Genomic DNA, 23,986 nt, shown 5'->3' with positions numbered 1-23,986 from the left:
GGAGACTAATGATAAAATAAGTCAAAGTCAGCATGGTTTCTGTGAAGGGAAATCTTGCCTGACAAAAAAGTTAGAGTTCTTGAGGTAGTAACAAGCAGGGTGGACAAAGGAGAGGCAGTGGATATCATTTACTTGGATTTTCAGAAGGCATTTGAAAAGATGCCACACATGAAGCTGCTGAACAAGTTAAAATCCTATGGCATTACAGGAAAGACATTGGCATGGATAGAGGAATGGCTGACGGGCAGGAGACATTGAGTGAGAATAAAGGGAGCCTTTTCTGGTTGGCTGCTAGTGTTCCTCAGGGGTCAATATTGGAATCGCTACTTTTCACATTGTTTGTCAATGATTTGGATAATGGAATCGATGGCTTTGTGGCAAAGTTTGCAGATGATATGAAGATAGTTGGAGGGGTAGCTAATGCTGAGGAAGCAATGCAATTGCAGTAGGACTTAGACAAATTGGAAGAATGGGTCCATTGTTATTTGTCAATTATATCAATGATCTGGATGATAACGTGGTAAATTGGATCAGCAAATTTGCTGATGATACAAAGATTGGAGGTGTAGTAGACAGTGAGGAAGGTTTTCAAAGCTTGCAGAGGGATTTGGACCAGCTGGAAAAATGGGCTGAAAAATGGCAGATGGAGTTCAATACAGACAAGTGTGAGGTATTGCACTTTGGAAGGACAAACCAAGGTAGAACATAGAAATGGTAAGGCACTGAGGAGTTCAGTAGAGCAGGGGGATCTGGGAATACAGATACAAAATTCCCTAAAAGTGGTGTCACAGGTAGATAGGGTCGTAAAGAGAGCTTTTGGTACACTGGCCTTTATTAATCAAAGTATTGAGTATAAGAGCTGGAATGTTATGATGAGGTTGTATAAGGCATTGGTGAGGCCGAATCTGGGGTATTGTGTTCAGTTTTGGTCACCAATTTACAGGAAGGATATTAATAAGGTTGAAAGGGTGCAGAGAAGGTTTACAAGGGTGTTGCCGGGACTTGAGAAACTCAGTTACAGAGAAAGGTTGAATAGGTTAGGACTTTATTCCCTGGAGCGTAGAAGAATGAGGGGAGATTTGATAGAGGTATATAAAATTATGATGGGTATAGATAGAGTGAACGCAAGCAGGCTTTTTCCACTGAGACAAGGGGAGAAAAAAACCAGAGGACATGGGTTAAGGGTGAGGGGGGAAAAGATTAAAGGGAACATTAGGCGGGGCTTCTTCACACAGAGAGTGGTGGGAGTATGGAATGAGCTGCCAGACGAGGTGGTAAATGCAGGTTCTTTTTTAACATTTAAGAATAAATTGGACAGATACATGGATGGGAGGTGTATGGAGGGATATGGTCCGTGTGCAGGTCAGTGGGACTAGGCAGAAAATGATTCGGCACAGCCAAGAAGGGCCAAAAGGCCTGTTTCTGTGCTGTAGTTTTTCAATGGTTTCTATGGGTAAAAATGTGGCAGATGGAATACAGTGTTGGGAAATGTATGGTAATGCATTTTGGTAAAAGGAACAATAGTGCAGACTATTATCTAAATGGGGAGAAGGTTCAAACAACAGAGGTGCAGAGGAACTTAGGAGTCCTTGTGTAAGGCTCTCAGAAGGTTAATTTACAGGTTGAGTCTGTGGTAAAAAAGGGAAATGCAATGTTGGCATTTATTTTAAGAGGAATAGAACATAAAAGCAAGGAGGTAATGCTGAGCCTTTATAAGACACTAGTCAGGCCGCACTTGGAATATTGTCAACAATTTTGGGCCCCACATCTCAGAAAGGATGTGTTGTCATTGGGGAGAGCCCAGAGGAGGTTCATGAGGGTGATCCCAGGAATGAAGGGATTAACAATTGAAGAGTATTTGGCAGCTTTGGGTCTGTACTCACTTAAATTTAAAGACTGCATGGGATTCGTATTGAAACTTACCAAATTTTAATAGGACTAGATAGGGTGGACATGGAGAGGATGTTTCCTCTGGTGGGGGTATCCAGAACTAGAGGATACTCTCAACCTTTTAGAACAGAGGTAAGGAGGAATTTTTTTAGCCAGAGAGTACTGAATCTGTGGAATGCTCTCTGAAGACTGTGGGTATATTTAAGGCAGAATTTAATTGTTTCCTGATCAAACTCAGTGCAGCAAAGAATATGGTGAGAGGGCAAGTGTATGGAGTTGAATGGGATCCGGGATCAGCCATGATGGAATGGTGGAGCAGACTTGGGCTGAATGGCCTAATTCTGCTCCTCTGTCTTATAGTCTTATGAGCCGTAGTGCCCAGCAACCTACCAATTCAACCCTAGCCTAATGGTAGGACAATTTACAATGACCAATTAACCTACTAATCTGTAGGTCTTTGGACTGAGGAAGGAAACACAGTCATGGGGAGGACATACTAACTCCTTACAGAGGACCGTGGAATTGACGCCCTGAGCTGTAATAGCGTTGTGCTAAATGGGATTTGACACAAGAGATTCTGCAGATACTGGAAATCCAGAGTAACACACACAAAATGCTGGAGGAACTCAGCGGGTTAAGTAGCATCAATGGTGGGTATTCCCAAACTGGGTTCCACGGACCCCTCGGTTAACGATAGGTCATTGTCAATCTATGGAGAGGAATAAACTGTCGACATTTCCGGCAAAGGCCCTTCATCAGGACTAGTTGGGATTCGTTTAATTTGCTATCATAGTGGGCACAGACATGATGGACCACAAGGCCTGTTCCTGTACTGTACTCTTCAGTGTTCAGTCTGGTTCAATAATCAGAATCATCTTTAATGTCATGGGCATATGTCGTGATTTTTTCGTTTTGCAGCAGAAATGTGTTACAATACATATGCAGCAGAGATATGTTACAATATATAATTAAAGACTGTAAATTACCGTAAGGAATGTAGTTAATAAATTAAGTAGTGCAAAAAGAGAGCAGAAAATAGTGAGCTAGTGATCATGGGTTTATTGTTCATTCAGGAATCTGATAGCAGAGGGAAAGAAGCTGTTCCTGAAACATTGAGTGTGTCTTCAGGCTCCTGTACCACCTCCTTTGATGGTAGTGATGAGAAGGGGGCATGTCCTGGGTGATGGGGATCCTTAATGCTGGGTGCCACCTTTTTGAGGCATGTTGTTCAGTCTGTCTGAAGACCCACAACAGCATGGCTCCCACTCATCTACCATCAGAAATAATCAAATGAAGCTTCACTGTAAGAGTTATCAAATCAATTTCAGCAGTCCCTCCAATTTCAGCTTTGCTATTCATTTGGAGGTTTTCATCTAGTTTGTGGGTGTGTGTGGCAGGACAGAAGCAGTGAGATTGTCTTAACCCATAATAAATAAAATGATTGGACCCAGATCACATGCAAACTTATGGCTCAAACATACCTTATTTTACTTGTGCACAAGGAGAACAGCATGGGCCCTGTCTCTGCACTGCTTTGAACAGAGAAATGTTGTTTTATACAGAATTTGCTCATCAGTTACGGATATTGACCATTTGGTAAATTGTGTATGTTTGAATTCTTTACTTGCAAGACCAGTCACCATTCACAATAGGTGTGTTAAAAGTCAATGGAAACTGTGAGATGACAACTGATGACACTTTGAACTCAGTAAAGCAATTGTCTCTCAGTTGTGTGAGTTTCACATCCTTCCATTATTCCTATCTTGTCTGTCTCTGGCGCCACCTACTGTGTAAAGAGAACTATGTTCTTCAAAGATTTTTCCAGAAAAGGTCTCTTTTCAGAGGCCCCAGTCGTCCAGTTAAATACAAATTGACATAGTCACCCTTGCCTGTCTTGTCTGTAGTAAGCAGGGCTGGCTCTAGTGGTCTCACTTCAAAGACCTCCCTTATCTGGATTGACTATACAGCGCCGCAGTCAACCTCATATGGAAATTGTCTTTAACCCTTACCATACCGCAGCTCCCACAAAATCAGTCGTCTCCTGGGAAAAGTAATAGGAAGAACACTTTTGTTGCCTCCAACTAACCTTTGTTTTTCTCACCTCCCCCCCCCCCCACGACAGGTGGCGCCCCCTTTCCCCAGGCTCATTGCCAACAGGCTGCACCCAGCACCTCGATGGGTTTACCTGCTGGTAGCCACGGCAACATGGGGAACTTCAACCAACCGGCAGCTCCTCCACAGAACATGCCAGCCCAGGAGCAGATGGGGATGAGCATGGGCTCATCCCTGGCAAATCACCTGCAGCCAGGCTCTCACAACCCAGGTAGGTGTCAGATATTTATTCTAAATACAGGAAATTCAGAGCAACACACACGAGATTCAAGATTGTTTCATGTCATTTCCAGTACAGGAGTGCAAAGGGGAACAAAATAATTGTTACCCTGGATCTGATGCAGCACAAAACAAAACACAAGAATATAAAGAGCAAATATTTTTTGAAAATAAATACAAATACATAAGATATCTTGTATACATAAATTAATTGCATGTCCATAAAGTGACGCTAGGCACAGGTGTGTCTGTATATCAGGTGACTGACAGGAAATGATGAAGTAGTGGTGTTTGGGGGTGTGGAGGGGAGGATTAGTGGGTGAAGGTGTTGGTCAGCCTTACTGCTTGGGGAAAGTAACTGTTTTTGAGTCTGGTGGTCCTGGCGTGGATGCTATGTAGCCTCCTCCCTGTTGGGAGTGGGACAATCAGTCCTTGAACAGGATGGGTGGGATCCAGAACACTGGAGGAACTTAGCAAGCCAGGCAGCATCTGTGGAAGGGAATAAACAGTTGATTTTTCGGGCTGAGACCCTTCATCAAAGGGAGGGGAAAGAAGCCAGAATCAGAAAGTGAGGGGAAGGGAAAGAGTACAAGCTGGCAAGAGATTGGTGAGACCAGGTGAGGGGGATGGGGAAGGTGGGTGCGTGGGGTGGGGGATGAAGTGAGAAGCTGTGAGGTGATAGCATGAAGAGGTAAGAGACAGAAGAAAGAGGAATTTGATCGGAGAGGAAAGTGGACCATGGGAGAGAGGGAAGGAGGAGGGGCACCAGAGGGAGGTAGTAGGCAGGTAAAGAGAAGAGAAGGTGTGAGGGGGGGATCCAGAATAGGAATGGAAAAAGAGAGAAGGGAGAGGGGGAGAAATTCCCAGAAGTGGAGCAATTATCGGCCTGTGAGTTTGACGTCAGTGGTGGGTAAATTAATGGAAAGTATTCTTAGAGATGGTATATATAATTATCTGGATAGATGGTCTGATTAGGAACAGTCAACATGGATTTGTGCATGGAAGGTAATGTTTGACAAATCTTATTGAATTTCTTGATGAGGTTACTAAGAAAGTTGATGGGGGTAAAGCGGTGGATTTTGTCTATATGGACTTCAGTAAGGCCTTTGACAAGGTTCCACACGGAAGGTTAGTTAGGAAGGTTCAATCATTAGGCATTAATATGGGAGTAGTAAAATGAATTAAGATGGGAGACGCCAGAGAGTAGTGGTGGATAACTGTGTGTCACATTGGAGGACGGTGTGTAACAGTGTGCCTCAGAGATCTGTACTGGGTCCAATGTTGTTTGTCATATATATTAATGATCTGGATGATGGGGTGGTAAATTGGATTAGTAAGTATGCAGATGATACTAAGATAGGTGGCGTTGTGGATGTTGAGGTAGGTTTTCAAAGCTTGCAGAGAAATTTAGGACAGAAGAGTTGGCTGAAAGATGGCAGGTGGAGTTTAATGCTGAAAAATGTGAGGTGCTACATTTTGGTAGGACTAATCAAAATAGCACATACATGGTAAATGGTAGGGCATTGAAAAATGCTGTAGAACGGAGGGATCTAGGAATAATGATGCAGAGTTCTCTGAAGGTGGAATCTCATGTGGATAGGGTGGTGAAGAAAGCTTTTGGTATGCTGGCCTTTATTAATCAGAGCATTGAGTATAGGAGTTGGGATGTAATGTTGAAATTGTATAGGGCATTGGTAAGGCCAAATTTGGAGTATTGTGTACAGTTCTGGTCACCGAATGATAGGAAAGATGTCAATAAAATTGAGAGAGTACAGAGGAGGTTTACTAAAATGCTGCCTGGGTTTCATCTCCTAAGTTACAGAGAAAGTTTGAACAAGTTAGGTCTTTATTCTTTGGAGTGTAGAAGGTTGAGGGGGGACTTGATAGAGGTGTTTAAAATTATGAGGGGGATTGACGTGGATAGGCTTTTTTCATTGAGAGTGGGGAAGATTCAAATAAGAGGACATGAGTTGAGAGTTAAAGGGCAAAAGTTTAGGGGTAACATGAGGGGGAACTTTACTCAGAGAGTGGTAGCTGTGTGGAACGAGCTTCCAGCAGAAGTGGTTGAGGCAGAAAGTTAAATTGGACAGCTATATGGACAGGAAAGGAATGGAAGTTATGGGCTGAGTGCAGGTCGGTGGGACTAGGTGAGAATAAGAGTTCGGCACGGACTAGAAGGGCCGAGATGGCCTGTTTCCGTGCTGTAATTGTTATATGGTTATATGGTTAAATCGGTATCACACCATGAGGTGTTTCTCCTCCAACCTGAGTAAGGCCATGGGCCAGCGTGTCAGAATGGGAATGAGAAGTGAAATGAAATGAGCAGCGACTGGGAGATCCAGCCTTTTGTGGCGCATGGAGCAAAGGTGCTTGACGAAGCGGTTCCACAAACTATATCAGGTCTCATAACGTAGGGGAGGCTGCAGCAGGAGCATCAAACAGAGTAAATGACCCTGAATTATTCTCTTGCTCTCATTGCTTTTGAGGACGTGCAGATGCAGCTATGTGTGCTGTGAAATCAGCCAGATGGTAGTTGTTGGTGAGAGCTCGTTCACTGGGTTAATGACGACAGATTTCATTCATGTGGAGCACACGACTGTCTGACAGCTCCAAGGTCACCTTGCATTAAACAGATTGTAAATACTCGGATGCTGTGGTATGATTTTTATTTGCAGTCTTGGGAAAATTGGCCCCATTACAGAACCCTAATATGACTGGTAGTTTTGTATGTTAGTGTTCACTCCTGACCCTGATCTGGGTAGTGTCTGTTTATCGTCATTGCAAAAGAAGGTGGCATCCATGATTAAGCCCCCCTCGCATCACTCAGGACATGTCCTTTCTCATTGCTGCCATCAGGGAGGAGGTACAGGACACACTCAACATTTCAGGCACAGCTGCTTCCCTTCCACCTTCAGATTTCTGAATGGACAATTAACCCATCAACACTTCCTTAATATTTTTTCTTCTTCTTTTTCAATGACTTATTTAATATATATGTATTGTTGTGCCATAGTTTATTATTATTATTATTATATATTACAATATACTGCTGCTACAAAACAACATATTTCACAACATATTCCAGTGATGTAAAACCTGATTCTGAATTTCCCCAGTCTTAGCTACACATCACTCTCTGAATGATTTTAAGAGACTCTTACACAGACATGTGGATGGAAAACAAAATGGAGAGCTACTTGGGAATGAAGAGTTAGATAGATCTGGGAAGAAGTTAAAAGGTCGGCACAGCATTGTGGGGCGAAGGGTTTGCTGTACTTCTCTGTTCTGTGGTCATGGTTTGAGCCTTTTACCCTTGTGTTTACCTGTTGGTGTCAGCTCCACCACAGCAGCAAGGATCCCAGGGAGAATTCTTCACCCAGCAGTTCAAGCAGTCGCAGGCGCCGGCCGATGGAATGAACCTACAGCTCTATCCAGAAGGTAATCCAGCAACTCCGGTCAGGGACGTAGTACAGGTTTCCCCCACCATCCGAAGCTAGAGCGTTCCTATGAAACGGTTTGTAAGCCGGAATGTCGTAAAGCAAAGAAGCAATTACCATTTATTTATATGGGAACATTTTGTGAGCGTTCGCAGACCCAAAAATAACCTACCAGATTATGCCAAATAACATATAAAACCTAAAATAACAGTAACATATAGTAAAAGCAGGAATGATATGATAAATACACAGCTTATATAAAGTAGAAATACTTTTCCACAATCATTGCCTGAACTGTTCTCCTTAGCGAAAATCTCACGCAAGCGCCGTTGGCAAAAACACGATGCAAGCGCTCTCCAGTAACCTTTGAGCTATGAAGCTGCCAAATCGTACCAAACAACACGTAAAAATACACAGCCTATATAAAGTAGAAATAATGTATGTACAGTGTAGTATCACTTACGGGAATCGGGAAGACAGCTTGCCGAGCACACTGAAGGTGGTGTGTTAGACTGAGTCATCGGAGCTTGGGTGGCGCAGTGGCCCCCACCCTCTGGGCCACCAACTGATACCGATCCGCAAAGCATGCAGGGGTACAGCGGTGGCCGGGAGGCACACAGCACATCTTTAAGAAAAAGGCCGAAATAAACATGCTAATTAATTACGTGCCGGGTGGCCCCTAATTAATTAGCATGTTTATTTCAGTTTTTTTCTTAAAGATGTGCTGTGTGCCTCCTGGCTACCACTGCATTCTCCATGAATCGGTATCTGTCTGCTGCCTGGGGGTTGGGGTGGTGGGACACTGGGGTGTCATCTCATCGTCGTCTGTTTCCATCAGGTCAAGCAGCTCATCTTCTCCTATGACTGCCGGCCTCGATGTCGAAGGTCGAGGTTTGTTGTCTGCTGTGGCTGATGTGGAAGGCTTGCCTGACTGCTGAGCCTCGCGCATTTTTAGATCATACAGTTCTTTGTAAGGACTCAAACTATCTTGCAAATATGCCCTAAACCGACGTACCCTTTCAAAATTAAAGTCGTACTTTATCATTACTCATTCGGTTTCGATTGTTATCCTTTCCTCTTCCAATTGCATCAGCTCTTCATCTATCAGTTCTTGGTTATGGGATGCCAAAACCTCTTCAACATCATCTTCGTCAGCTTCCACAAGCCAAACTCACTTAGTCCTTAATTCATTCACCATGATCGAAACGCTTAATTATGTCTAGTTTTACACTGGGTGTAACACCCTTACAAGCTCTTTTAGGCTTTTCCGATACCTTAGAACTCATCTTGCAAACAGATGCTCACATGCACGTGTTTAAGCAATGCCGGCTAGAATGCCGTTCCGAATCCGGGGGAGAGCGTCTGCTTGGGGCGCGCGCTGATTTTTATCACGCGCTGCTTTTTTTGTAGCAGTGAAAACACCTTCTGTTAGCGAAAACAGGGAGCTAATGTAGGTCTTTCGTAACAGGTTTCGTAAAGCGAACGTTCAAATAGCGGGGGGGGGGCACCTGTATAAGGAATCACAGGGGTTGGGTGTTCAGCTCCCCCATTCCATCACATCATGGGTGATCTCAGCTCCAGGCCAGGAAGCTTTGCAAGTCTCTACCGCAGAGAGCTGTGGAGACAGAGTCACTGCGCAGCGACTCTGTCAGCAAGATGGAGGCTGGCAGGGATTCATTCTGCCAAGGTGGGCACAGGAAGAGCACGGGAAAGTGGCTTTGAGGCCAACGTTGAATCAGCCATGGCCTTACCAAACGCAGGCAGGCTTGATTGTTCATTACTGCCACAGTACCAAGATACAGCGAAAAATTTGTCTTGCAGTAATTCATTACACAGTGAGGTAGTACAAGTGATTCAAAGTCCATTTATTATCGGTGTGCATACATTATACAACATAGAGTGCAGACTAAAGTGTTACAGTTGGGAAAGTAGTGCAGGTAGTCAATAAGGTGCAAGTTCATGACGAGGTACTCTCTAATCCAGGATGCTGCCTGGATTAGAGAGTATATTTTATGAGGATAGGTTGAGTGAACTAGGGCTTTTCTCTTTGGAGCAAAAAAGGATGAGAGGTGTCTTGTGAGAGGTGTATACAGTGATAAGAGGCATAGATAGATTAGACAGCCAGAGACTTTTTCCCAGGGCAGAAAGTTTAATGTGATTGGAATATAGCATAGGGGGCGTCAGAGGTAGGCTCTTTAACAGAGTGATAGGTGCACAGAACACCCTGGCAGGGGTGGTGGTCGAGGCAGATGCATTAGGGATATTTAACAAACCCTTAGATAGGCACATGGATGAAAGGAAAAGTGGAGGGCTAGGTGGAAAGGAAGGATTGGATTGATCTTGGAGTAGATTAAAAGGTCGGCACAACATTGTGGGCCGAAGGACCTGTACTGTTTGATGTTATTGTACTTCAGGACTCTTCACTAGTCATAACAGCAAGGTAGAACCTGAGCTTGAACCTGGTGATAAACGCTTTCGGGCTTTTGTATCTCCTGCCTGACGGGAGACGGGAGAAGAGAGAATGCCCAGGGTAGGCAGGGTCTTTGATTATGCTGCTGCTTTACTGAGACAGTGAGAAGTGTAGAGAGAGTCCATGGAGGGGAGGCTGTGTTCACAACTCTCTGCAGTTTTACAATGGCCTCCTCCTCCTGTTCCTAACTTTCCTTGTGATTTAATTGAAGCTTTAAAATAGAAAAGATTGAAGGGAATGAATAAGAGAGAGAATCTGTTAGCTTGGCCTTAATGTGTTTTGTTTCAATCTGGGGGGTGGTTTAGTCCATTTTTATCAGGGACCATTTTATCTGCAAGGTTTTGGAAATGGAATTCTGTTAGAGGGGTTGGGGTGCACAGGAGCATAGCAGTTAGAGTAACACTTTATAGTGATAGCAACCTGGACTCAGTACCCACCGGAGTCTGTAAGAAGTTGTACGTTCTCCCTGTCACTGAGTGGGCTTGCTCTGGGTGCTCCAGTTTCCTCCCACATTCCAAAGACATACGGGTTAAGGTTAGTGAGTTGTCGGCACCAGAAGCACGGCGACATCCTCGGACTGTGTGGGACGTTGACACAAGCACTGCATTTCACTGTGTGTATTAATATAGATGTGACATATTAAATCACTCTAATCCCAGTAGGGAGTAGAGGAAACGTTGGCACAACATCGCGGGCCGTGTTCTATGTTATCAAACTCAGGGATCTCGTAACTGTGAGGTGGAACCTACCCTTGAGCCTGATGGAGTGTGCTTTCAGGCTTTTCTATTGTATTTTAGAGAGACAGCGTGGAATAGGCCCTTTGAACTGTGCCACGCTGAAACCCCCAGCAACCTCTGATTTAACCCTAACCTAATCACATGACAATGACCAATTAACCTACTAACTGGTACGTCTTTGGACTGTGGGAGGAGACTGGAGCACCCGGAGGAAACCCACGTGTTCTGTGGGGAGAACGTACCAAGTCCTTTCAGAGGATGCTGGAATTGAACCCCAAACTTCGACCTCCCCCCCCTTGCAGTGCCCATTATGCTACTGTGGCGCAATGGAAGAGGTGGTAAAGAGAGAATGTCTGGGTGGGGGGGAGTTTTAATTATGCTGGCTGCTGTACTGAGGCAGTGAGCCCAGTAGAGTTGAGCGATTGGTGGTTCAGCTATCGATCATCAGAGCCCTGTGCTTAGAATGGCTGTTAGCGGGATGCTGTGGCAGTGAAAGGAGACCTTTCAGCTGGGCTGATATTTTTAATTTAATTTTATTTTATTTGGAGATGCAGTGCAGAACAGGCCTTTCCAGCCCAAAAAGCTGCACTGCCCAACAACCCACCGATTGAACCCTAGCCGAATCTCGAGACAATTTACAGTGACCAATTAACCTACTAACCAATACGCCTTTGGACTGTGGGAGGAAACCCACGCATTCACAGGGAGGACATACAAACTCCTTGCAGAGCTAAACTCTGAATCCTGACGCCCCGGTCTGAAATAGCGTCAGGCTATCCGCTACGCTTCTGTGTCGCCCCTTGTCGCGGCTTTCAGCGAGGAGAATTTGCCTTGCCTGATGTTCGTTCTCTTCTTGCAGGTAACAACTGGTTTGGACCCCAGCAGGGGCCGTTCCAGCAGAACTCCAGTGCTCACCAGCAGACCTTCTTTCAGCAGTTCCCCAACCAGCAACCACTGACCAGCACTCCTCAGGAATTCAGTGAGTCACCCGGTGCACAGATTCTGGGATCCAGCCCCGGAAGAGGGAGAGAGCAGGCTGTATTAACCCTTATACTGAGCCCAGTCTCAACTGCACTGAAGACAGGCACAGTTCAGTCATAAGGGGCAGAATGGGGCCGTTCAGCCCATTGGGTCTTCCATTTATTATTCCGCTCATCACCATTTTCCTGTCTTCTCCCTGTAAGCTTAAACGCCCATTTTAACCAAGAACCTATCAACCTCCACTTCAAACATACCCAATGACTACTGTCTGTGGCAATGAATTCCACAGATTCACTACCCTCTGGTAAAAAAATTTCCTCCTCATGTTCTGAATGGACATCCCTATATTTTGAGGCTGTGCCCCCTGGTCCTAGACTCCTCTTCTATAGGAAACAGCCTCTCCACATTCAGTCTATTTATAAGACCATAAGACATAGGAGCAGAATTAGGCCATCTGGCCCATCAAGTCTGCTCTGCCATTCAATCATGGCTGATCCTTTTTTTTTCCTTCCTGAACCCTAGTTCCCGGCCTTCTCCCCGTAACCTTTGATGCCATGTCCAAATCAAGAACCTATCAATTTCTGCTTTAAATACACCCAATGACCTGGCCTCCACAGCTGCACGAGGCAACAAATTCCACAAATTCACCACCCTTTGGCTAAAGAAATTTCTCTGTATCTCTGTTTTGAATGGACACCCCTCCATCCTGAGGCTGTGCCCTCTTGTCCTAGACTCCCCCACCATGGGAAACATCCATTCCACATCTACTCTCTCTAGGCCTTTCAACATTCAAAAAGTTTCAATGAGATCCCCCTTCATCCTTCAGAATTCCAGCGAGTACAGGCCCAGAGCCATCAAAGGTTACTCATGATAACCCTTTCATTCTTGGAATCATCCTTGTGAACCTTCTCTGGGCCCTCTCCAATGCCAGCACATCTTTTCTGAGATAAGGAGCCCAAAACTGTTCATGATACTCAAAGTGAGGCCTCACCAGTGCCTTATAAAGCCTCACCATCACATCCTTGCTCTTGTATTCTAAACCTCTTGAAATGAATGTTAACATGACATTTGCCTTCCTCACCACCGACTGGACCTGCAAGTTAACCTTTAGGATGTTCTGCACAAGGACCCCCAAGTCCCTTTGCATCCCAGATTTTTGGCCTTTGAATATTTGTTATGCTTCAATGAAATCCCCCTCATTCTTCGAAACGCTAGCCAGAGCTATCAAATGATCCTCACACGTTAACCCTTTCATCCCTGGTCTCATGAACCTCCTCTGGACCCAATCCAGTGCCATCAAATCCTTTTTTAGATATACAGTGCACACAAAATGCTGGAGGAACTCAGCAGATCAGGCAGCACATAGGGGAATAAACACTTGATGTTTTGGGCTGAGATCCTTCATCAGGATTTTTTTAAAGATAGAAACGTAGAAAGATAGAAAACCTACAGCACAATACAGGCCCTTCGGCCCACAAAGCTGTGCCGAGCATGTTCTTACCTTAGAGCTACCTAGGCTTACCCATAGCCCTCTTAAAAAAAAGTCCTGATGAAGGATCTTAGCCCAAAACATCAAACATTTATTCCCCTATGTGCTGCCTGATCTGCAGAGTTCCTCCAGCATTTTGTGTGGACTGTATATCTAAGATAAGGAGCTCCAACCTGCTTACGCTGCTCCAGTACAATCTGACCAATTCTAAATCTACCCTCAACACTGCAATCTTCTGACCCCAATGATTCCTGACCGCTCAGTTCATCGACTAATTGACTTATTTTCTGCTTCTTGCAGATCCTGCACAGAACTCTCAAGGACAATTTAGAAGCTTTCAGCAAGATCCGGGGCAACAATACACAGCGTACAGACCCCAACAACCTGTCGCAAACGCAGCCCAGCCGCAGGCCTTCCAGTATGGGCAGGTACGGGAGGGTGCAGGGCCCCAGTCAGAGAGATAGCTGGGCAGCATGGTAACGCTGTTACAGCACCAGCAACACGAGTTCAATTCTGCCCACCAGGAGACTTTACACTTTCCCTGTAACCGCACGGGCTTCTCCTAGTGCTCCCATGGACGTATGGTTTAGGGTTAATGCTATGTCGATCAATCCCTGCCTTTCCAAACAGCAGTTACCATAACGCTATTACAGCGCCAGAGACACCGGTTCAATACCTACCATTGTCTCCCACGCCCTGACAATGGCTGGGGTCATAGGTCAATTGATCACGTGGGTGTAATTGGGCAGCGTGGGCTTGTGGACTAGAAGGGCCTGTTGGTAAATAAAATAAAAAGTAATAAAATACGTCAGAGGCCTCCATTGCTTCGAATCAACCATGGATGTTGCGTCCCAGCTGTCTACGTGATACACAAGCTAGGGCAGTACAACATGGAGAGCAAGCTGTTGCCCATGCAGCAGGCTCTCCCCCTCTCCACACAGCTGATGAATCCAAAGGAACGGCAGAGACTGATAAAGTTTGGCACCAGTGGTGTCACAGGAGTTACCAGTCAGCATTGAACTCAATGTAGGACTGCCTTAGGGACTGCAGCTCCGGATTTTCTCTCGGGGTTATTCTTGAAGCCTTCCACTTGAGTGGGTATAGCCGCAAGGCAGTGGAGATCAGCGTTTTCCTTCTAAGTGAACTGCCAACTACAGCTGACAAGCCCCATCTGCCTGAAGTGACTGGCTTTAAGGCACCAGTAACCTGCCTTTGCCCCTTCTCCTGTCAGTAGAAATTGTTCCACTAGTCTTAGTAGCTCAACCACACGCGAAGTCCAAGAGCTGGACTTGGTTGTCAGAGGCTATCTGAGGAGCATTTAATAGGTAGTGGGAGCTTTTCCCAGTATACCCACTGTCCAGCTATAATAACCTTAAGGAGCCTTTAAGAAATGTAGGTGTTTCACGTTGGTCCTAGGCCCTCTGGTTCATCACTGTCTTGCCTTCATTCTTTTTCCTCACCACCTATTCTTTCTCAACCCTCAGTGGTGACAGGGTTGTGGTTTTTCCTGAAGTAGGGTGGGTTTCTGATCCAGGAGCACCCTGCATTTGCAATTAGTGGTTCCCTGGAATTCCTGGTTGTTTTCATCAGGCAGGTCCTGGTGTTTTCTGGCAGTGAACACAGACAGTACATTACAGCACAGTACAGGCCCTTTGGCCCACATTGTGTCAGCTTTTTAAACTACTCCGAGATCAATCTAACCCTTTCCTCCGTTTTTGCATCATCCAGTTAGCCTATCTAAGAGTCTCTTAATGTATCTTCCCACCGCCCCTGACAGCGCATTTCACACACCCACCGCCCCTGACAGAGCATTTCACACACCCACCGCCCCTGACAGAGCATTTCACACACCCACCGCCCCGACAGCGCATTTCACACACCCAACACCCCTGACAGAGCATTTCACACACCCACCGCCCCGACAGCGCATTTCACACACCCAACACCCCCGACAGAGCATTTCACACACCCACCGCCCCCGACAGAGCATTTCACACACTCACCGCCCCCGACAGCGCATTTCACACACCCACCGCCCCCGACAGAGCATTTCACACACCCACCGTCCCCGACAGCGCATTTCACACACCCACCGCCCCTGACAGAGCATTTGACACACCCACCACCCCTGACAGAGCATTTCACACACCCACCGCCCCTGACAGCGCATTTCACACACCCAACACCCCTGACAGAGCATTTCACACACCCAACACCCCTGACAGAGCATTTCACACACCCACCGCCCCGACAGCGCATTTCACACACCCAACACCCCTGACAGAGCATTTCACACACCCACCGCCCCTGACAGCGCATTTCACACACCCAACACCCCTGACAGAGCATTTCACACACCCACCGCCCCTGACAGCGCATTTCACACACCCAACACCCCTGACAGAGCATTTCACACACCCACCGCCCGACAGAGCATTTCACACACTCACCGCTCCCAACAGCGCATTTCACACACCCACCGCCCCCGACAGCGCATTTCACACACCACCGCCCCCGACAGCGCATTTCACACACCCACCGTCCCCGACAGCGCATTTCACACACCCACCACCCCGACAGTGCATTTCACACACCCACCGCCTCCGACAGTGCATTTCACACAGCCACCATTTTCTGTGTGGAAAACATCCCCTCTGACATCCCCCCTTTACTTTTCCCCAATCAAATTAAAATTATGCCCTCTCGTATTAGCCTTTTCCATTCTGGGGGGAGAAAGTCTCTGGATATTCACTCTATCTATGCCTCTTCTCATCTTCTACACCTTTATCAAGTCATGTCTCATCCTCCTCCTCTCCAAAGAGAAAAGCCCGAGCTCACTCAACCTTTCCTCATAAGACATGCTCTGTAATCCAGTCAACATCCTGGTAAGTCTCCTCTGCGCCTTCTCTAAAGTTTTCACATCCTTCCTGTAATGAGGAGACCAGAACTGAATGCAATATTCCGAGTGTGGTCGAACCAGTGTTTTGTAGAGCTGTTGTTTTTTATATTATTTGTCAATCTAGAGTCTCTCCAGGGTGGATGGCACTGGTCTCAGGGTAGTCAGTGGTCTTTGGCTCCCCAGCTCATGGACAGAGGATTGATCCAAAACCAAAGCTTGAAGTACATTTGTTATCAAATTATGAACACCATATAGAACATTGAGATTTGTCTTCTTGCAGACAGCCACAAAACAAAAAAAACAATAGAATTAATGAAAAACCCCACACCACAAAGACTGTCAAATGTCCAATGTGCGGAAAACAAAAGTACAAAAAATCGTGTAAGACAATAAAAAAGTAAACAAATAGTACTCAGAACTGCAGAATCCCCAGAGTGAGTCCATAACCATGTTGCCAGTTCAGCGCTGACAAGAAATGCCGACAGTCCAGGAGCCCCGTGGCAGTAGGCCACAGCTGTGGAGCCCGGTTCAGCGCTGGGATGAGTGCTAATGGTTGTGGGGTCAGTTCAGTGTTGAGATGAGTAAAGCCTCAAGGAGCAGTGAGCCAAACATTGGTCCGTCCTCTGCCCTTGACCTTGGCACCTTAATCTTTTAATCTGGCTCAGCACTTAAATAGGCTAAACATCAGTTTGTCTTCCAGTCTCGGGCCTGGGCCCCCCAGCACCTATCTGGCCCAAAGTCCACTCCAGCAATGGCCGCTGCAGGTGTACCTGCATTCTGGAGAATCCAGTTTGCCAAATCCTTCAGGATACCACAAAAATGCAAGGTTGTACAAAGGGTTCAAATTCACATCTCCCGAATGGAAATTACAGGTAGTGGATTACAATGATTGTTGTCCAGCAAAAGTATACTTAGTAGAATTATTAGCAGTTTCCTTAACTGTCTGTAAAGCGTCATTGTGTCCCACCACTGCTATCGTCACTACCTTTTGTAATCATCATGTTTACCACCCTCTCCCCACCCCACCTCCGCTCCCGTTTGCCTTTGTGACCTGAGCATGCTTTACTGCAGGGAGCTGCCTTTGGAGGATTCCAGTGACTGGACGTGGACTGAAGGACTGCCTCTCACTGCAGACACCGGTGCAGCACAATCAGGCAGAGCTCTGGAAGCCAGGGAGCCCCCTTTCCACCTGGACGCAGCCCTGGGATGCTGAGCAGGAGCAGCACCTGAAGACAACCTGCTCAGCCCCTCTCAGGGGACATCACTGCCACCTCCAGTTTGTGTCTGCCCTGGAGACCTCAGCATCCATCCATGGGTTATCCCACGTGTGGCCTCCCCATTTCTCTACCTTCCCACTCCCTTCTGCGCACACTTTCTCCCACCCTCTCTAATCCCTTTGCTATCAGATGTATTTAAACCACATTTCCCCCCGCCCTCAATCCTCTGGCTGTCACACTTTCCCTGCCCCCTCACTCCGACCCAAATTCCCTTACTCATCATTCTGCCCTCTCGCATTCTCTCCACTCCCAAAATCTCTCCCTTCATCCCCTCACTCCCCTCCTTCCTGTTCACTGTTTCCCCTCATCCCTACTGACACCCGCCATACTGTCGCTCTCTCCTCACTGCTACACTCCCCTGTCTCCTCCCTCTCCTCCTCCATCCCTATCACTTCACAGTCCTCCTCACTCTCTCCCTCACCCCCTTCTGTCCTTCACACTTTCCCCACCATCTCTCCTGCGTTTTGGAATCTTACTGGTACAATGTACCGATCTCAAGGAACGGAGTATCATCCAGAGGTTTCTTGTGATCTGATCTGGATCACCTCCATCCCCATTCCCTTCTCTCCTTCCACAACCCCCCCCCCGCCATCCCCTTCTCCCGCCCCCCCGCCGTCCTCTTTCGCCATGCCATTCCCTTCTCCCTCCCTCAATCCCTCAGATTAGGCATACTCCTCCTGTCTTTCTCCATCTTATAAATCTTTGCGAATCAAGCATTCTCTGGAACGAACCAGCTCCATCAGCCTCCACTGCCTTTTCAGAAGGAGGGTCCCCAATTAGAGCAGCTTGCTCATTAACAAAAATTCCCGATGTCTTCCCTCTCCTCTTTCAGCCGAGGAGTGGTGGGTTAAGCTCATCACTTCTAATGGGGCTTTGGCTGCTGACAGAGTTCTCTATTCTGAGCCAGTCTTTCACATTGTCTCCAGGTGTAGCCTGTCTTCAAAGATCCTTCCTCTCCCAGGGACGAGGTCTCTGTTGGTATTTTTGTGACATTTTTATGGGATGGGGTTTCTAGCTCCTTTCGCAGCTGGGCTTGCGACGTCCATGGCGGTGCCTTCATCACAAATCCTCCTGCCACTGGAGATCCCCCCCCCCCCAAACTTAATCGATCCCTGGCCTCCAGCAATCTCCCAAGCATGGAGAGCGGGGCAGCCTCTAGCACCCCTCTGGAGGACAGAGAGGGACCAAATCCGTGAGAACCCGTGGCCTCAGCCACGGAGACGCTGTCTCCCACCTGTAACCTATGCCATCCCCTCCTCCGTGTCCTGGGCTCTGCTGTTCTCAGAGTGAGGCAGCAAACGCGAGCAAGCCCACTCAGAGCACATTGCTGATAAGACCATGCTGGAAGAGGCCACATGTGGGCAAGTGACCCTGGAAAGAAACCTGTGGCTGCTCACCCACACTGGGGATCGTTACAAAACGGTTTTAATTTTGTAAAGTTTAATCATTTGGGTATCTGGTACTTTTTAAGGTGATGTGGTTTGTGTCGTATTGTGAAGTTTAAAATGGTTTGGAAGAGTGAGGTTGAATTTGTATCTGGGAATATGTTGGGTGTGAGAAATGCAATTGTTAAATTGCAGCTAATTATTAAAGTGTTGTTAATAACGTTTATTGTTGATGTGTGATTTAGAGATGCACTGTGGAACTGGCCCTTCCAGCCCACCAAGCTGTGCTGCCCAGAAACTCACCAATTTAAACCCTAGCCTAATCACAATTTACAATCACCAATTAACCTAATCACTGGTCTCTGGTCTGTGGGAGGAAACTGGAGCACCCTGAGGAAACCCACCATGGGAAGGAACGTACAAGCTCCTTACAGGGGGTGCCGGAATTAAACTCCCAGCTGTAACACCCAGGACTGTAATGTGCTAACCACTACGCTACCGTGGCACGTGTAACTGAACTGACTCATTCCAAACATCCTCTCCATTTCCCCTTTGTCTACTTGCTTACTTAAGCCCATCACCCCTACTGGGGCAGAGGCCACTGACAGTAGCTCGCCAGAGTCCTCTGTCCCGGGCCAGGCTTTCACGCGTCCCCAGGTGTAACCCATCATCGAAGATCCCTCCTCTCCCAGGGTATGAGGTCTGGGGAGTTTCTGTAGCACTGGCTTTTTACGGAGTAGGCTGCTAGCCCCATGGCCAATCCTCCTTTCGCACTTGGGCTTGGACCAATCATGGCAGAGTTCCACTCTTTCTAGGCTTTAAATATTAGATATTCAATGAGATTCTCCCCCCCCCCCATTAAACTCCATTGAGTAAAGACCCTGAGCTGTCAAATGCTCCTCATATATTAACCTGTTCATTCCCAGGATCATTCTCATTAACCACCTCTGGACCCTTGCCACTGTAGACACATCCTACAGCAGTTCCCCACTGTTATTTCTGAGCTACACTCTCTGGGGGGGGGGGGGGCGTGGTTGGAGAAGTGTTGAAAGCATTTAATTGGAGTAAGGGGAAATACGAAGCTATCAGGCAGAAACTTTTAAGCATAAATTGGAAACAGATGTTCTCAGGGAAACATACGGAAGAAATGTGGCAAATGTTCCGGGAATATTTGTGTGGGGTTCTGCATAGGTATGTTCCAATGAGACAGTGAAAGGCTGGTAGGATACAGTTCACTTCACTTACGACTGTGTACCTGCATTTAACACCAATACCATCGTCAAATTCGCAGACGACACAACAGTGATCGGGTTGATCTCCAACAGAGACGAATCAACGTACAGAGCGGAGGTACAGAACTTAGTGAGCTGGTGCTCAGAGAACAACCTGTCTCTTAATACAGCAATGACTAAGAAGCTAATTATCAACTTTGGAAAGTCACGGGATGACGAGTGCACTCCAGTCTACATTAACGGAGACATAGTGGAGAGAGTGACCAGTTTCAGGTTTCTGGGAATACATATCTCAGAAGACCTTACATAGTCCACTAACACCACTACAATAGTTAAGATAGCACAGCAATGCTTGTTCTTCCTCAGGACGCTGAAGAAAGCTGGTCTACCTGAACAGATGCTGCTGACCTTTTACCGCTGCACCATAGAGAGCATCTTAACACACTGCATCTCTGTGTGGTATCTCAGTGGTACAGCAGCTGATAGGAAAGCACTTCAGCGGGTCATCTCTAGTGTACAGAAGATCTTTGGGACACAGCTCCCAGCCCTGGAGGACACCTACAGCTCTCGCTGCCTAAGGAAAGCTACAAGCATCTGTAAGGACAATACACACCCATGCAATCATCTGTTTGAACTTCCTCCATCTAGCAGACGTTCTAAGATTTTCTATGCCCGCACTTCAAGACTGAAAAATAGCTTTTTCCCCAGAGCTATAATTGCTCTGAACCAATCGATCAAGCATCATCCATAAATTTGTTATATTGCTACTTTAATACTGGTTTTATGGCTGTCACGCATCTCAGTTGTGCTTTTGTACTGCTGGACTTTGCTTGTACAGGCTGGTTACTTAATTTTATTTATTTTATAGCATTGAGTATGAGAGTTGCAAACTCATTTTTGCTGTATTGGTGCATGACAAATTGTACTATGCAATGACAATAAAGATATTTCATTTCATTACAGGAACTGTGGTGTACAAAGGCTGTTGTAAATCTAGTCTAGAAGAAAAGAAGAGCTTATGAAAGGTTTAAAAAAAAAACAACCAGGTAATGATAGAGATCTAGATGATTATAAGGCAAGCAGGAAGGAGCTTAAGAAAGAAATTAGGAGAGCCAGAAAGGGCCATGAGAAGGCCTTGGCAGACAGGATTAAGGAAAACCTGAAGGTATTCTGCAAGTATGAAGAGCAAGAGGATACGATGTGAGAGAATAAGACCAATCAAGTGTTACAGTGGGAAAGTATGTATGGAACCAGAGGAGATAGCAGAACTACCCAATGAATACTTTGCTTTAGTATTCACTACGGAAAAGGATCTTGGCGATTGTAGGGATGACTTGCAGTGGACTGAAAAGCTTGAGCATGTAGATGTTAAGGAAGAGGATGTGCTGGAGCTTTTGGAAAGCATCAAGTTGGATAAGTCACCGGGACCAGAGGAGATATACCCCAGGCTACTGTGGGAAGCGAGGGAGGAGATTGCTGAGCCCCTGGCAATGATCTTTGCATCATCAATGTGGACGGGAGAGGTTCCGGAGGATTGGAGGGTTGTGGATGTTGTTCCCTTATTCAAGAAAGGGAGTAGTGATAGCCCAGGAAATTATAGGCCAGTGAGTCTTACCTCAGTGGTTGGTAAGTTGTTGGAGAAGATCCTGACAGGCAGGATTGATGAACATTTGGAGAGGCATAATATGATTAGGAATAGTCAGCATGGCTTTGTCATACCTTACGAACCCAATTGAATTTTTTGAGGATGTGACTAAACATGTTGATGAAGGTAGAGCAGTAGATGTAGTGTATATGGATTTCATTAAGGCATTTGATAAGGTACCCCATGCAAGGCTTATTGAGAAAGTAAGGAGGCATGGAATCCAAGGGGACATTGCTTTGTGGATCCAGAACTGGCTTTTCCACAGAAGGCAAAGAGTGGTTGTAGGTGGGTCATATTCTACACGGAGGTTGGTCACCAGTGGTGTGCCTCAGGGATCTGTTCTGGGACCCCTACTCTTTGTGATTTTTATAAATGACCTGGATGAGGAAGTGGAGGGATGGGTTAGTAAAATTTGCTGATGACACAAAGGTTGGAGGTGTTGTGGATAGTGTGGAGGGCTGTCAGAGGTTACAGCAGAACATTGATAGGATGCAAAACTGGGCTGAGAAGTGGCAGATGGAGTTCAACCCAGATAAGTGTGAGGTGGTTCATTTTGGTAGGTCAAATATAATGGCAGAATATAGTAGTAATGGTAAGACTCTTGGCAGTGTGAAGGATCAGAGGGAACTTGGGGACCGAGTCCATAGGATACTCAAAGCTGCTGCGCTCTGATGGTGGTGTCTGAAAAAAGGATGCTGTCCAAGTTGCATGCCATCTTGGACAATGTCTCCCATCCACGACATAATGTACTGGTTGGGCACAGGAGTACATTCAGCCAGAGACTCATTTCACCGAGATGCAACACTGAGCATCATAGGAAGTCATTCCTGCCTGTGGCCATCAAACTTTACAACTCCTCCCTTGGAGGGTCAGACACCCTGAGCCAATAGGCTGGCCTGGCATTTACATATTACTATTTAATTATTTATGGTTTTATATTGCTTTATTTATACTCTATTCTTGGTAGGTGCAACTGTAACAAAAAACAATTTCCCTCGGGATCAATAAAGTATGACTACTATACTAAGTTAAGATGGCCTTCATCAATTGTGGGATTGAGTTTAAGAGCTGAGAGGTAATGTTACAGCTATATAGGACCCTGATCAGACCCCACTTGGAGTACTGTGCTCAGTTCTGGTCGCCCCACTGCAGGAAGGATGTGGAAACTATAGAAAGGGTGCAGAGGAGACTTACAAGGATGTTGCCTGGATTGGGGAGCATGTCTTATGAGAATAGGTTGAGTGAACTTGGCTTTTTCCTTGGAGCGACAGAGGATGAGAAGTGACCTGATAGAGGTGTATAAGATGATGAGAGGCATTGATCATGTGGATAGTCAGAGGTTTTTCCCCAGGGCTGAAATGGCTGGCATGAGAGGGCACAGTTTTAAGGTGCTTGGAAGGTAGGAGTAGATGTCAGGTAAGTTTTTTATGCAGAGAGTGGTGAGTGTGTGGAATGGGCTGCCAGCAATGGTGGTGGAGGCAGATATGATAGGGTCTTTTAAGAGACTCCTGGATAGGTACATAAAGCTTAGAAAAATAGAGGTCTCTGGGTAACCCTAGGTAATTTTCTAAGGTAAGGACATGTTTAGCACAGCTTTGTAGGCCGAAGGGCCTGTATTGTACTGTAGGTTTTCTATGTTTCTCAGGCTGGTGTCACGCTACACCAAAAGGTTCGCGAACTCGGCTCACTAAGTCAGAAAGTCACAAACTCCAAATATCTACTTAAAACTATATTTATTAGGACAGGGCAAGTATTAAAATACTTACAGTATCTAGCATGCACGGGTACCTCTCCTTGCAGCACACCTCCCAATCTACCGAGCCGTGGCACCGTTCATGCCCAGCCCATCGGTGAAGCCTGGAGAACTACCCCAATGCTCTGCTTGTGTACCCTGTCCAATGATATGGAATACTGCAGTGTGGACCAATATTGGCAACATCTCAAAGCACTGAACCAGACCATTCTTCACCAGCCCCACCCTTGTGTTCAAGTAACATTCATGTTCTCATGGTTCTTCCCACAGGCTATTGCATTCTTATACTGTGTTCCCATCGTCAAAATCAAAGCTCCTTCAGCCACTTCTGTTACGTTCAAAGCCACAGTGGTGGTGAGACATTGGACAAACACAAATATGAACTCTTTACAATATAGTTCACAGTGGAGATGAACATTAAACACAAATGTGAACTCTTTACAACACAGTCCACAATGGC

The 23,986-nt window shown here is 46.2% G+C and overlaps 1 protein-coding gene across 1 annotated transcript in view; it reads left to right on the top strand.

Moving 5' to 3' along the window:
• The window catches only part of LOC140210758 (protein SSXT-like), a 42,573-nt gene extending 21,480 nt beyond the window's left edge, over positions 1-21,093 (top strand). The window contains exons 5-9 of the mRNA XM_072280001.1: positions 4,013-4,213; positions 7,558-7,659; positions 11,725-11,844; positions 13,636-13,763; positions 17,306-21,093. Coding sequence (XP_072136102.1) covers positions 4,013-4,213; positions 7,558-7,659; positions 11,725-11,844; positions 13,636-13,763; positions 17,306-17,332 — 578 coding nt within the window. The 3' untranslated portion in view covers positions 17,333-21,093. The remainder of the gene's footprint in view (positions 1-4,012; positions 4,214-7,557; positions 7,660-11,724; positions 11,845-13,635; positions 13,764-17,305) is intronic.
• The last annotated feature ends 2,893 nt before the right edge of the window (positions 21,094-23,986 follow it).

The sequence above is a fragment of the Mobula birostris genome, chromosome 15 (genome assembly GCF_030028105.1).
Source record: "Mobula birostris isolate sMobBir1 chromosome 15, sMobBir1.hap1, whole genome shotgun sequence".
Classification (NCBI taxonomy): Eukaryota; Metazoa; Chordata; class Chondrichthyes; order Myliobatiformes; family Myliobatidae; genus Mobula; species Mobula birostris.
This window is presented reverse-complemented; position numbering and strand designations above follow the sequence as displayed.